Below are 12847 nucleotides of genomic sequence, written 5' to 3'. Positions count from 1 at the left end.
ATAACTAAGGGACTTTTCTATGTTTCTCCTTTTCTAGAGTTTTTACAGTCACCATCAGTGTAGTAATTTTTCCTTGTGCACGGGAGACAAATAATCTCCTAAACTACTATTTGGACAGAACAATATAAGCATAATGGGTGTAGTGGCATTCCCATGCTCCGGGGCACGGTGCCGCTACACCTGCCGCAACACTGATACCCCCCTTCCCACCATGATAAATTATGGCTTAAAAACACACTCATGTCGAGTGCATCTGATAGCCAGTCGCCACAAACGCTGACTTCTACCTGGGTGTTGCTGGAGCAGCCACGGAGTAGCCTGCCCTTTATCCTTCGGGATACCACCGCTTTCCGCCGCTGCTCGCCGCACCCGCTTCGCGGTTAGCAGCGAGGGGTGGAGGCTGCTTGGCCGGTCACAGTCGCCGGGAGGAGCATTCTACGTTCAGCAAAAGGCGTGTGCTAGCAAGGACTCTCAAGACCAGGAGTCCCTGCGCTGCTCAGGTGTGCACGGCCGTGCCCCCAGCGAGACACGCCCCACCGCCTGCAACGCCCCTTATTTAACAGCTTGCCTGGCGCTCAGCGGGACGTAAGCGGGACGCCGAGCGAAGCCCGGGCAAAGGGCAGGCAGTCTGTGGCAGTCAGGGGCTGTCAGAGGCTGGGCTGGGCCACCCCCCTGTCATCTGCTTTCTTTTGAGTTAAAGTTAGTTGTATCTTGGTAGGGGGTTTAGTTACCTTTATGTCTACCCGCTCAGGGAAAGCATTGAGGGGTGGAGGAAAGGGGGCTGCAGGGAGCACAACAATAGGTATGATGGATAAATTCATCACTAGAGTAGCTGCTGTTATAGAAAAGGAGATTGTGATGACGGAGCGCCGCCTCTCACAAGATTTTTTTCCGGTGAGACGCTCCTCCTTAGGAGCAGTGGCACAGGCCCCGTCTCCAACTTCCATCCATCCCACCCCCCCTCTCCCTAGGATCGAGTCCGAGCAGCCACGGCTTGCTGCAATAGGGGCAAGTATTGATAGGTTGGAAAGTTTGGTAGTACAATCATTGCCCCCTAGTCCCAGTTCTGCAGTCACGGGAGCATGTTCCCTTGTGTTGCCAAGCCCTTCCACCGGCCAGGACTGTCAACTACCCCTTCAAGATCCTCCCTCGGCCTCGAAGCTGCCGTGCTTAGCCATGACTCCTTGGTTTGCATCAAAAGGAAAAGGGCTGTGAGTACTCGTAAGGGCAGCTTTACATCACTTCATAAGTGCCCGAGGAAGCATGCGCCAAGAGGCCCCGGCTTAATAAACAGCTGCGGTCCTGCTACGCTGATCCCTGATCCAGTAGGAAGTAACGTTCCTCTGGTACCTGCGGTTGAAGCAGTGCAGGCACTCCCTATCCCCACTGCCTTACCAGCAGCACCACAGGAATTGCCTTCCCTAAAGCTACTTTAGAACCTGGTTAAGTCCCTACTGGTCCTGCTTATTGATCAAGTTAAGGGTCTGGGGGAAAGGTTAGATAGGTTTGAGCAGACTACCCTAGATAACTTTTTTTCCTTGAAAACCCTTCTTAAACTCCAGTCTAGAGCCAGAGAGGACAGTACGGCTGGGAATGATGGAAAGGGGGCTACAGTGGGCTTAATTTAGGCAATACCACCGTTAGTGACAGCATCTACTACAGCAGTAGGTAAGGTCCTGACTACTGTCTCTGTGACTCCTGCTACCGTTAAACCAGGAACCATTACCCATACTGCCCAGGTCCACGCAAACATCCCCCAGCTACCAAAGAATGTAAAAATGAAACCAGGTCAAATGAAGTTGCAAGAGGGAGGCGACCAATCTAAGCCAAAACGACCGGCTCAGTCAACAGTGGATGCCAGGGGAGTTGGCTCAGTCGCAAAGGCAAAAACAGCAACGAGCCATTTGAGAGCTGCTTCCTCAGCGGTTACACCACAGAAGGCTGCCCCCAAATGTCTGCCAGTAAATCCCCCCCCAGAGTGTCACCCTTACGTTGCTGTTCTTATTAACATCCCCACTCTGAAGGATTCCCAGTTGGAAACTCACCAGGCCCTAAAGAATAAAACCATGCACTGGCTAAAAGCCAATAAACCTCTACCCAGGGGTGTGGATGGTTTAATTCTTGGAGTGCGTAGGGTAGGATGGGTAGGACAGGGCAAGAAATTATTTGAAGGCGATTGCATGGTAGTTAACTTTCAGGACACTAGAGTTGCCCATGCAATCTGTAATTCCAATCAGGTTGCGGGTGGTCTAGGCATCGATGTGGTGGACTTATCATATTTCTACCCGCGGCCAGTTACGAACTACCTCGGCACATCCTATGTGGATACCTGCCAAAACAACACTGGTACCCAACGGTATCCCGTGACATCTCAGTTCCAGCCGCATGCATTATGGCCAAGGTCGGGTTAGGGTCTTATGGGGTATTGACTTGTTGATTCCTTTGGGGAGGCTCGGGGGGATTCTACATCTGGTGGAGCTCCCCATCTCACCCGAACGCTGATAAGCCCATCTATCCCAACAGGAAAGAATGTAGCCCCTGGGGTTAGACAGAAACTAGGTGAGGGGCGGGACATTAATGTAGATGATAGTGGCTCTCCTATCCAGGTCGAGGCAGACACGGGCGGCGATGTCGAGTCCAGTAGTGCTGCAGCTGTGACAGACCCACCTCTTAGGGTTTTCAGCTGGAACGTGGCTGGATTAGATAGGAAATTGGTTTTGCCCGACTAGAATGCCCTTGTGGAGGAATATTCCATCTGCATGTTCCAGGAGACTTGGAGCAGGAAGCCCACCCACAAGGTGGGTTATTCATCCCACTTTATACCTGCTATTTACCCGCAATCAGGCAGGGGACGCCCCTCGGGAGGCCTCCTTATTTGGGTGGCCGCCTCCCTTAACTGTAGGGTAGAGGAGCACCAAACTAACTGTCCGGATCTCCTCAACATTACCCTAAAAAATTCCCGGGGTTGTGTCATTCTAAACATTTATAACATCTATGCTCGGGGTACAAAGGGAGGAAGACAATCGCCCTCTATAGCTCTCTTAGAGAACCTGCTTAGGTTGCCCCCTTACAAATTATGTACCCTGGTCGCGGGGGACTTTAACTGTACGTTCGAGCCCCTTGGCTCGGACGTCACCCTAGAACAGGAGGAGGAAGATCAAAGGAGGGGGATACCGGCTCTAGAGCTAACCCCAATCAAGAGATGGACGGAAGTGGCACTCCAGATTAATACTATCACTATGGAATTTGACCTGAGGGCCCTTAACGGCGGGACAAGATCTGACAAAGTGGGAGCCCATACGTTTAATAGGCCTAACCACACGTCAAGAATTGATTATATTCTGCTTGACGTCCACCTATGGAGCGCAGTAAGAGATATGGTAATTATAACGTCCGTCGAGAGCGATCACAATCTGCTCTCCCTTGCCTTGACTCCTTGGTGGCTGGAGGGTATAGGGGTCCGTCTCTACGCACCACTGTTCCAGGAGAAACAGTTGTCTCGAACTGCGGCAGACGGCTGAAGTGGGCTAAGCTCACACTTTCGGTAGAGAAGGTGACCATTATAACGCAGCTCCTAGCCACAGTCCTAGACATTTTGGACTCTCATGAGGGAGGGCCAGCGGGGGTGTCTGGGTCATTTTGTGATCTGACCATAGCCATAAGCAACCTGTTTATTGTCCAAACTAGACACCCTGGGGCTAAGACACATCCAAGGAAAAGAAAGGGTTGGTTCAACCATAAATGCAGGGACTCTAAGACACTCCTTATTGAAGCTGTGAAATCTAAGTCCCAAATAAGGACTAGGGAGGCAAGGAAGCTTTATTCCCATTGCATGAAAACCGCAAAAAAAGAGTGGGAGGATAACTTTTGGCGGGATCTCTTGGCCGCTAGTCGAGGGAAGGACGCTAAGGGATTTTGGAACTTGGTGGGCTCCAGGAATCGTCCTGATGACACTCTAAGGACTTGTACGATTCCATCCCAGACGTGGTTTAACCACTTCAGGGCACTATACTCAGCAGTAGAAGGGCCTCTTAATGAGCCATTTTCCCTTTCCCCATGCTCATTGGATAGAGCCATCGACCCCTTTACTGTACGGAAGGTCACGAACGTTATTAAATCCTTGGTACCCCTGAAAGCAGCTGGCCCTGATGGGCTTCCAGGGGACCTACTTCGAGCCTACCCGAGTGAATGGGGTAAACTGGTTTCTGCTCTTCTGAACACTATCTTAGCGGGAGGTCCTGTCCCTGAGTCTTGGAAAGGGGCAGAGGTTGTTCCAATTTTTAAAAAGGGCTGTTGGGATCAACCAGGGAACTACAGGCCGATAAGCCTGATAGACTCAACCCAAAAGGTGGCGGGTAAGGCGATCCTGGGGAGGATTCTTCATTGGGTGGACGAAAAGCATATATTGTCTGATTTCCAGGCGGGCTTTCGTTCTGGGATGGGAACTATTGAGCAAGTGTTCAGATTGATGCTTCTACATTGGAAGGTGGTGGAGCTGGGCAAAGGCAGTCTCTATTTGGCTTTTATTGACTTAAAGACTACCTTTGACCTGGTTCCGAGGGAGGAGCTCTGGAGGGTTTTGCAGGGTCTTGGGCTGCCCCCCTAAATTCTGTTGCTCCTCATTAAATTACATAATGACAACTACGCACAGGTGCGATGGGGCCAGAATGGGGAAAAGACCGATAGGATCCCGGTCCACAGGGGCGTACGACAGGAATGCGTATTAGCTCCCACACTATTTTCCTTGTACGTAAATGGTGTGGTAGAGCACCTGCTTGACGAACCAGCAGATGCACCCTCCCTGGGGGCGTGCGGATCCCAACCCTGTTGTTTGCCGACGACACACTCCTTATTTCAAAGACTCCCCAGGGTCTACAGAAGCTTCTGAACCGCTTTCAGGACTTTTGCTTAAAAAGAGGGCTGGTCATCAACGTGGATAAAACGAAATACTTGATCATGCACCCTCCACGGAAACTTGGTCGTCCTCCAGTCCTGAACTCTGTTCCTCTTGAGAGAGTCTCCGAATTTGACTATTTGGGAATTCGGATGAGTGATGCCATGAGCTGGTCTCCCCACATCAATAAACTGATCCTTAGCCACAAAAGGGTGGGGGGAGCATTGTTAAGGGAGTACCGCAACTCATCCAAACAATGTGTAGCTCCAGTAATTGACATTTACAAAGCCAGAGCTGTCACAGCATCACTATACGGGGCGGAGTTATGGGGCCTTGGAAACATGGAGGCTCTATCCAAGGCAGAGAACAAATTTTTGAAGGATCTTCTGGCTATTCCTCTCAGTACCCCAACAGTCCCGGTGCTTCTGGATGCGGGATGTAAACCGATCAAGATCAGGCCCGCCTCCGGCCCCTCCTTTTATGGGCACGCCTGTGGAGGGTCCCTGAACTGAAAACCTATGCGGATGGGCTGTCAGAGGTGATGGGAATGGGTGGTTGGCACAAGATCAAGTGGCTAAGGGACATCAAAAACCTCTTGGGGGAACTGGGGTTGGGGTCTTGTTGGTTTACAAAATCTGCCCCACCGAAGGCAATCCTAAAAATACTATATTGGGAGTGGGTTTCAGCCCAGCTCATCGGCAATCCACGTCACTGCAACTCCACCGCAGCTTATTTGAAAATCAAAGACGTGGTGGCCTTTGAGCCCTATCTGGACTTGATTACAATACCAGTAGATCGGGCACTTTACATCAAATTCAGAGTGGGTACCTTACCCTTAGGAGACCTACTCTCAAGATGGAACATGCCTGTGCAGGCATCACCGCATTGTGCCCTATGTTCAACTCGGCCCGAAACGGTGGCACACTTTCTTTTTGAGTGCCCCGATTATTCCCGCCCAAGAAGACGCTGGCTCAAACCTCTTTGCAGACAATTGGGAACTCGCCAGCACATGGTGGCGCTACGCATCTTATTAACTGATACTTCCTCCCCCATAGTCTGTGGTGTTTCCAAATTTTTTAAATGGGCATGGTTGATTCGCTTAAAAAGACTTTCCATTTCAACTTAATTCCTTTTTAATTAACTTATTCTATGTACAAATGTACTTTCTTTTTTACCTGTTCTTAATTTGAAATAGTCTTTTATATTTATGATGTGCTGTTTTATATTTCTATGTAATGCTTTTATGATAACTGCATATCGAAATAAAGCTATCAACCAACCAGCCAGCCGGATGCCTTTGCTCTGCCTTGCAAGCACTCTATTTTACAATGAGCCCCCGGAAGTACGGTGTCCCTTGGGGCGTCCACTGGCTTTTAGTGAATTGTCAGATGTGGTGGATACAGTCAAAGGGATGTCTCTGCCTAAATGTTATTTAGGAAAATGTATTCTCGAATTAGTACTTTAGTGAGTAGTACTGCCCTAATGTCTGCCTCCCCAGCCCTTCATAAAAATATGCTTTTGAACATCTGCCTGGTCTGGTAAGTTTTATTTTTAGCCTTCGCCATGAACAGCTGCATTCTTGCTTGGTCACAAAATGAACGCTTCAAGTGTAACTCCTGGTGAGATCATTAGGTTGATGAATTGTCTCTCTTCTCTCTCCATGATTCCTGATCTCAGCACAGTATGAGGGTTACATGTTGGCAAGCTGTCGCAGGCCCGCGGTTCCAAAACCAAACTTGTTCCACGCAGTGATTTGTAATGCCGGGGTTGATCAGCCGCCTGATGGGGGAAATGTGGAATGCAGAGAGAGATGGACAGAGAGACAGAGAAGGGGAGAGAGGGAAGGATCATAGGAAAAGGGCAATGGAGGGGCTGGGAGACGCGCAAAGAAAACTGAAAGGAAAGGGGAAGAGATAGAGGAGGGAGCGGTTAGGAGAGAGGTGAGTCGAGACTTAGAAAGAGCCCGAGGACAGAAAGGTGGTGGGATGAGAGCGAGAGAGAGAGAGAGAGAGAGAAAGATTGTAATTAAAACCTAGGGGATGTGTGTTGATGTGCTCCGCCATTTACTGTTTAAGACCAAGGGGAAACTAGTATTTTTTTTTAGCAGTACCCTCTGACAGAAAAAAAAAGTGCAATACCCGAAAACTCAGCCAGTGCAACGGGTTCCACCATTCCAATTCTGGCCACAGCTCAGAGCTGTTAGCTCAAATATGAATGAAAACGGGTCTTCAAACAATCGGATGTACCTAGTCTTAAAGTAGGATAAACGACGGAATTAGAGTGTGACTGAAGAGGAATAAAACGCCACTTTTCGAGGCCGGCTAAGATACCGAGAGGTTCCCACCTTTTATTACAAAGGGCAAAGGATTTGCAGAAAATAGAAAGGCGAATGAGAGCAGGATGAAAGGAGAAGCGCCCAGAGGTGCCCAGAGACCAGCTATCAGTTGTTCTGATGCTACTTCCACCTGGCCTGTCTGCTAACGAGACTGAGGTTTGTTTGGGAAGCAAGAGAAAGAAAGAAGGTGGCGTTGGGGTGGCAAACTGTCCAGTGCTTTCAGCACATGCTGAGTTTTGTTCCATATGGGAGATCAGCGCACCGGTAAAAATATGTATTTTTTGGACATTTGCAGATGGGAAAGTGGACGCTAATCCATGACCCAGGTCTGACTGGGAATAAACGCAACCCTTGCCAATGTGTTAATGCCAGCCCCTTGCTTCACCGGACGAGACTGAACTAGGGCAGCAAAACAGAGTGAGGCGAACCAGTTTGTTCCTCTCCAAAAGAGTTGGGGGACTCCCTGCCCCAGCATTTATTTTTTCAAAAGCGAAAGCAAAGTCCTTCATTTACTGCGCGCTTTCTCAAACAAATTGGGGGAAACACACGTTCTAAAGGCAGGTCTGTGGGCGAAGACTTTAATTTTTATGCACGTCGGGGTCAACTCAATAACCGGAAGCATTCATTTGAGGGCCCTTAAGAGAAAAAATATGTTACTGCCTGAATAAACTTAGCGCTGCTGCCTCGTGGCGTGGATCCCAGCTTAGCCCCCCAAACCCACTGTCCTTTTCCCCATGCAGTCTGAGCCTGCTCAGCCTCATTGAAATCGAGGCGAACAAATTTAGCGACGTTAAGAGCAGATGGAGAAACCTCATGTAAATAAAATATCCAGTCTGCATCACGTCTATCACTGCTCGACAAGCTGATGTTTCCCGGAGGCCCTTGCGGGCTCCCCGCGGGGTCGCCTTACTTTACCTTCCTCGGGCAATCAATGGAGTCCACAGGGACGAAAGATCCTTCCCTGCGTGAGGCTAAACTGCGAGTTTCCATAAACTACACTGATTGTTGCAGTGTCGTGTACCTTTCCCGGTTAGAGTGTGCGTGGGCTGTCTTAATCCACGTGCACATGATGATGCTTTTGGCTGCACTGCCCGCATCCCTTGTTAGGAATCCGTGTTCTGCTGCGTGCTCAGTGCTCTCGCGAGGCTCCGTGCGCGCTTCCTCAGCGCGCGCTGAAGGGTACCACCGGCTCCACTCGCCATCAATGCCTGGCATGATGGTCAGGCAGTAGCCGGCGTTAACAGCCGGGTGACTTTACAGGCACTGCATACCTCGGCACTGCCAGGTCGTGCATCTAAGGATGGAACGAGTAGTACAGAAGAATTAACTTTAATAAACTACCACGTTTACTTCGACTCACGGTGAAGATTTTAGATGCAGTTGAGTGGTACTGGTGATGGTCCCCACGCAAGAAGAAAAACGAACCTCCTACCTCTGGTTTTAGCTACAGGCGGCCATAAATGCCAGTACCTGCTGTGCTTATGACATCTACGTCCCAAATGCCTTTCTGCCACGTGTGATCCTCGACCAATAAAGAGGAACACGCGCTCAGTGTCTTGCTGCATGTGTGTCGTTTTCTTGCGGGTCACTCTTTGATGTTGGTTGCCCTTATGGTAAATGGTTCCCGCGTCATTGGTGCATTTGTGCATATTTATCAACACTTAATTAGCAACACGACCCTGTGTGAGGGGAAAGGGTTCAGATATATATGCGTGTCAAAGTTGTAAAGGCCGGTGCACGAAGGGGCAGGGAAGGGTACCGAAGATACAGGTGCGTCTGTGCCTGTGACACCTGTTGCAGCGGTGACACGGGAGGCTGTCGGAAAAGTTGCACTGTGTCCAGATAGAAGCTTTGTGTCACCTTCCCTCTAAAGGACGGTGGGGGGTGGGGCGGTGCTGTCACTAGCACAATGTGACCGCTGTCACTGTAAACAACGTGTTCACACACCCGATGCGCTCCATCCCTCTCGGCGCAGATGTTCCTTCCATAGTACAAGACAGTATGAACATAGAGCTGATCGTCGCCGCGATCCATTGGTGCAGCAGGTGCAGTGGCACCGAGGCCCAGTGCCTTAGTGTGGTGGTGGGGGGGGGGGGGGGCATTTCCTCTCAAGCACTAGGGGTCGAGACACACTGGTTGCTCTAATGAGTGCACGCATGTTTATCCCACCTCAACCATGAGCGTAGTGGAACAGGTATGTGGCCACTGTGGCCCAGAAGTGTGAGAGGTCGACACTACTCAACCAGGAGGCAGGGGGCAATGTACCTCTTTTGCCCCGGGACTCAAGGAACCATTGCTACTCCAAAGCACCTGTCCTACGCACGGGTAGTAAAATATATCAATAAGTGGGGTACAGAGGGCCCATCACGCGTGCCCCCCGTTCCGTGACACACTGATGCACTAATGATGTCGCCTCTGTCGCTGCCCAAGAAGAGCCATGTAGAAGCGACGGGGGGGGGGAGGGGGGGGGGGGCTGGGGCGGCTCTTTAGTGCCAATTCAAACGCATTTGAAAACCCCCTGTAACCAGGCGGCCGTAGAGGGACTTTGATGGGGCCGTACTGTTTCTGGTAGAACCGTGTTAATGATGACAGTGAACTGCCCAGCGCTGCCTGTGCCGCTATAACGACGTGAAGGGCAGCGATGACGTCACGTCTACCTCCCAATGCCAGCTGTGGCACATCCATAAGGACTGGCAGCGACTCCACCATCACACTGGCTCAAGGCGCTCCAACTCTCAAGGCGGCCACCAGTCCCCCTTCACCGCCTCACTCATTCTGTCACCCCTGTTCTGAGAAACAAACTGTAGCGGCTGAATGGGCACGCGCCCGCTTAAGAGGCGTCTCCCTGGTTCCACAGAGAAGGGCGTCTTGGCGCTATGTGTGTCAAGGGGCATCCAAACGTGTAAAAAGACAAGCAGCGAGTGAACTTAGTTTCCCAAATACTCTTGGGGTGAGTTTTGGAAAAGTGCCAGCCGTTCTCGCTCAACAGGGTCACACAGGGTTCCACATTGGTAAATACGACAAACAACAGCCGGAATAGCCAGGCACCCTCAAGATGGCTTGCACGTGCACACTGCATCCCTTTCCATAGAGGGAACATTGAATGACAATTAATAATACGTCTAAAGACTCACTTTTAAATGTAATCCCCCTGAATGTGTGTGCATTGGTTACGTTAATTTCACAGCCTGCACTCGCGGTAAAACCAGAAAGCAAGCAGCGAGAGGAGCGCGCAGCGCCCAAAGATTTTGGAAACACTTACCAGGCTTTGAGTACTGACAGTAAGAAGAAAGCAACCAGGAGCTTAGCTGACATGATGAGAGCAGAGATAACCAGGCAAAGGGCAGGCGGCGGTGCTCTGAGGGGCCAATCAATGCAATCCCAAAATTTGGAGAAAGTCTCCCTTTTCTTCCTTATAAATATAATCCCAGTTCCATGTCGAGGAAACTGTGCCTTACGCACGGAAAGCAGTCGACGTCCCCAGCTCCAAACCATGCAGCAGGTATCCAGGTTCTTACAGGTGTTCCCGCCGGAGGGTCTCTCCTACTTTCACCAACTCGCACTCAATTGATTGGAAGGAAACGCGAGGCGTCCGTGCCGGCTCCCCCCATCGGCATCCCCCCCTGGCCCGTGGGAGGGCATGGCTTAGGTGCATGTGGCGATCCGCGGCGCAGCGAAGGGTCAGCGGCTGCGCAAGTTAAACATCGGCTCCAGGTGAGGGAGCAGCGCTCCGAGGACCCTCACGCAGCGCATCCGTGTTTCCAGAGCGTGGCAGGCTCCAGCCTTCCGAACACCAGCGCTCACCAGCGACCAGTGCTGCAGTCGAGCGTCGGATCCAGCATCATCCGAGCCGAGGACCCTTCAGTGCGCAGCCGAGCTGCTGCGCTGCCGCCGCTAGATGCACCTGTGCGCGGTCGGTTACCTCAGCGCCAGAAGAAGCAGGCTGGCCAGCCCCAGCACACCCTCCTCGTCCGCCTTCCCTCCCTGCGCGCTCTAGCTCAGGGGCCTCCGAGGCTGGCACAGAGGCATGTGTCCCCGCCGGCGGAGTCTGGGGGTTCCCGCTGCTGGGGAATAATCAGCTGCACTTGCTGCGGATGGTGGTATTGTCCTTTCTGCTAGGGGGCTCGTGGGTGGGAGTAAAGAACTGTGGGAGGACTGCCGTGTGAATGTGTCTGTCCGAGTAGAGCTGCCATAGAACCAAAAACAAACTGTGGGGGAGAGGAGGCAGCGGAAGTGGCTCTAAACCCGCGAAGTTGTATTGCTGGTGTAGCTTTGGGTTCCTAGAACTTTGTCTGTGCGTTGGGGTTGTTAAGCGACATTTTGTCATGGCTAGGTGAACATTATTGTTGGGGCTGATGGGGGAAGGGGAGGAAATATATTCTCGGCCTGAGTGGGATTTTTCCTGACGGGTAGGTTCAGCTTATTCGACAGGTGTTTCCGTGGGAAAGCTATGAACGTTGTCGGGGGAGCACCCGGTTTGCGGTTAATTGGTCGACAGGTCTTATTTTCGCCACTAGTACTGCCCCGGGGACCTCCCGCGATATTTTCCCAGTGGTCTTGTCTCAGCTGTCAGAATCCATTGTCAGCCGGAAGCACAGTTTGTGAGTTCTTTAGTGACCCATTAAGGCACCGAACTGTATACTATTCCGGTCTCTTTCTCTGCAAATAAGAACGGTTCTCTACATCAAAATAAAATTATTTGTTTTGTCTGTGTTGTCACCGGCTACCGATAACAACTATGGAAATGTATCAATTCCCACAGAGGGGGCCAGGAGCAGGATCAAGGCTGGCTTGCACATGACTAGGTCTGATTTGAGGTGGTGTGGTGCAGTGGCGTAAGAAAATGTGTGTCCCCCTGGAAGATATGATGAAGGGGCCCCTCACATGCACATGAGTAGGTGCTGAGGGGGCCCCCTCCAGTACAGGGTAAGCCTGCCCCCTGCACCGCACTGCGGGGACAGCAAGAGCCTTTGTTATGCCCCTGGTGTGGTGGGCAAAAAAAACGATGATCTGAGATGTGGCCTGAGTAATACCTCGAGCATCTCACCACCGATTTTTGTTTATGTCAGGCTAGGCTATAAGTGGGATGGATATGCCCAGACGTAGGTCCATTGCTTACTGGAAGACCACAAAACAGATGCACTGGTGTTCAAAAGAGGAATTATTTTCCATCAACATTGCAGCAACCTGATCAACTGAACAATGCAGTTTAGATTAGATAAGGAAGCCTCACCCACAATATTATGGCATACTTCATTGTAGGCAACCTCATCCCACCCTCTTAAAATGATACCTCGATGAGAGGGTGTTCTTGATAAGAAATACTGGGTAGTTTATAGAGCCAGGTTGTTATGTGTAGAAATACCTCAAGGTAAGCCAAATGAGAATTCCACTAATGGTGGATACCATGGGCATGACTTAAAAGAAAAGGCATATGATTATGGTGAATCATCCTTAGTTGCCAACATGTTTCAGCTTGTCATGTGCCCAAAAATGGTCAAGGGTCTTCATCAGGGCGAACGGGATCCCTACCATCAAATCAACCATAGTCATTTATTTGTGGGTAAGAAACCTTCCTAGCGTAAAAGTAGTACTTTCATGGCTAAAGGATTAAAAGA

The 12847-nt window shown here is 50.7% G+C and overlaps 1 protein-coding gene across 1 annotated transcript in view; it reads right to left on the bottom strand.

Annotated features, from left to right (window-relative positions):
• The window catches only part of LOC147697112 (gamma-aminobutyric acid receptor subunit gamma-3-like), a 330639-nt gene extending 319868 nt beyond the window's left edge, over positions 1-10771 (bottom strand). The window contains exon 1 of the mRNA XM_086936108.1: positions 10492-10771. Within this exon, the coding sequence (XP_086792234.1) occupies positions 10492-10724 (233 nt within the window). The 5' untranslated portion in view covers positions 10725-10771. The remainder of the gene's footprint in view (positions 1-10491) is intronic.
• Positions 10772-12847: the final 2076 nt, after the last annotated feature.

This window comes from Lissotriton vulgaris, chromosome 8, assembly GCF_964263255.1.
Source record: "Lissotriton vulgaris chromosome 8, aLisVul1.2, whole genome shotgun sequence".
NCBI classification, from domain to species: Eukaryota; Metazoa; Chordata; class Amphibia; order Caudata; family Salamandridae; genus Lissotriton; species Lissotriton vulgaris.
This window is presented reverse-complemented; position numbering and strand designations above follow the sequence as displayed.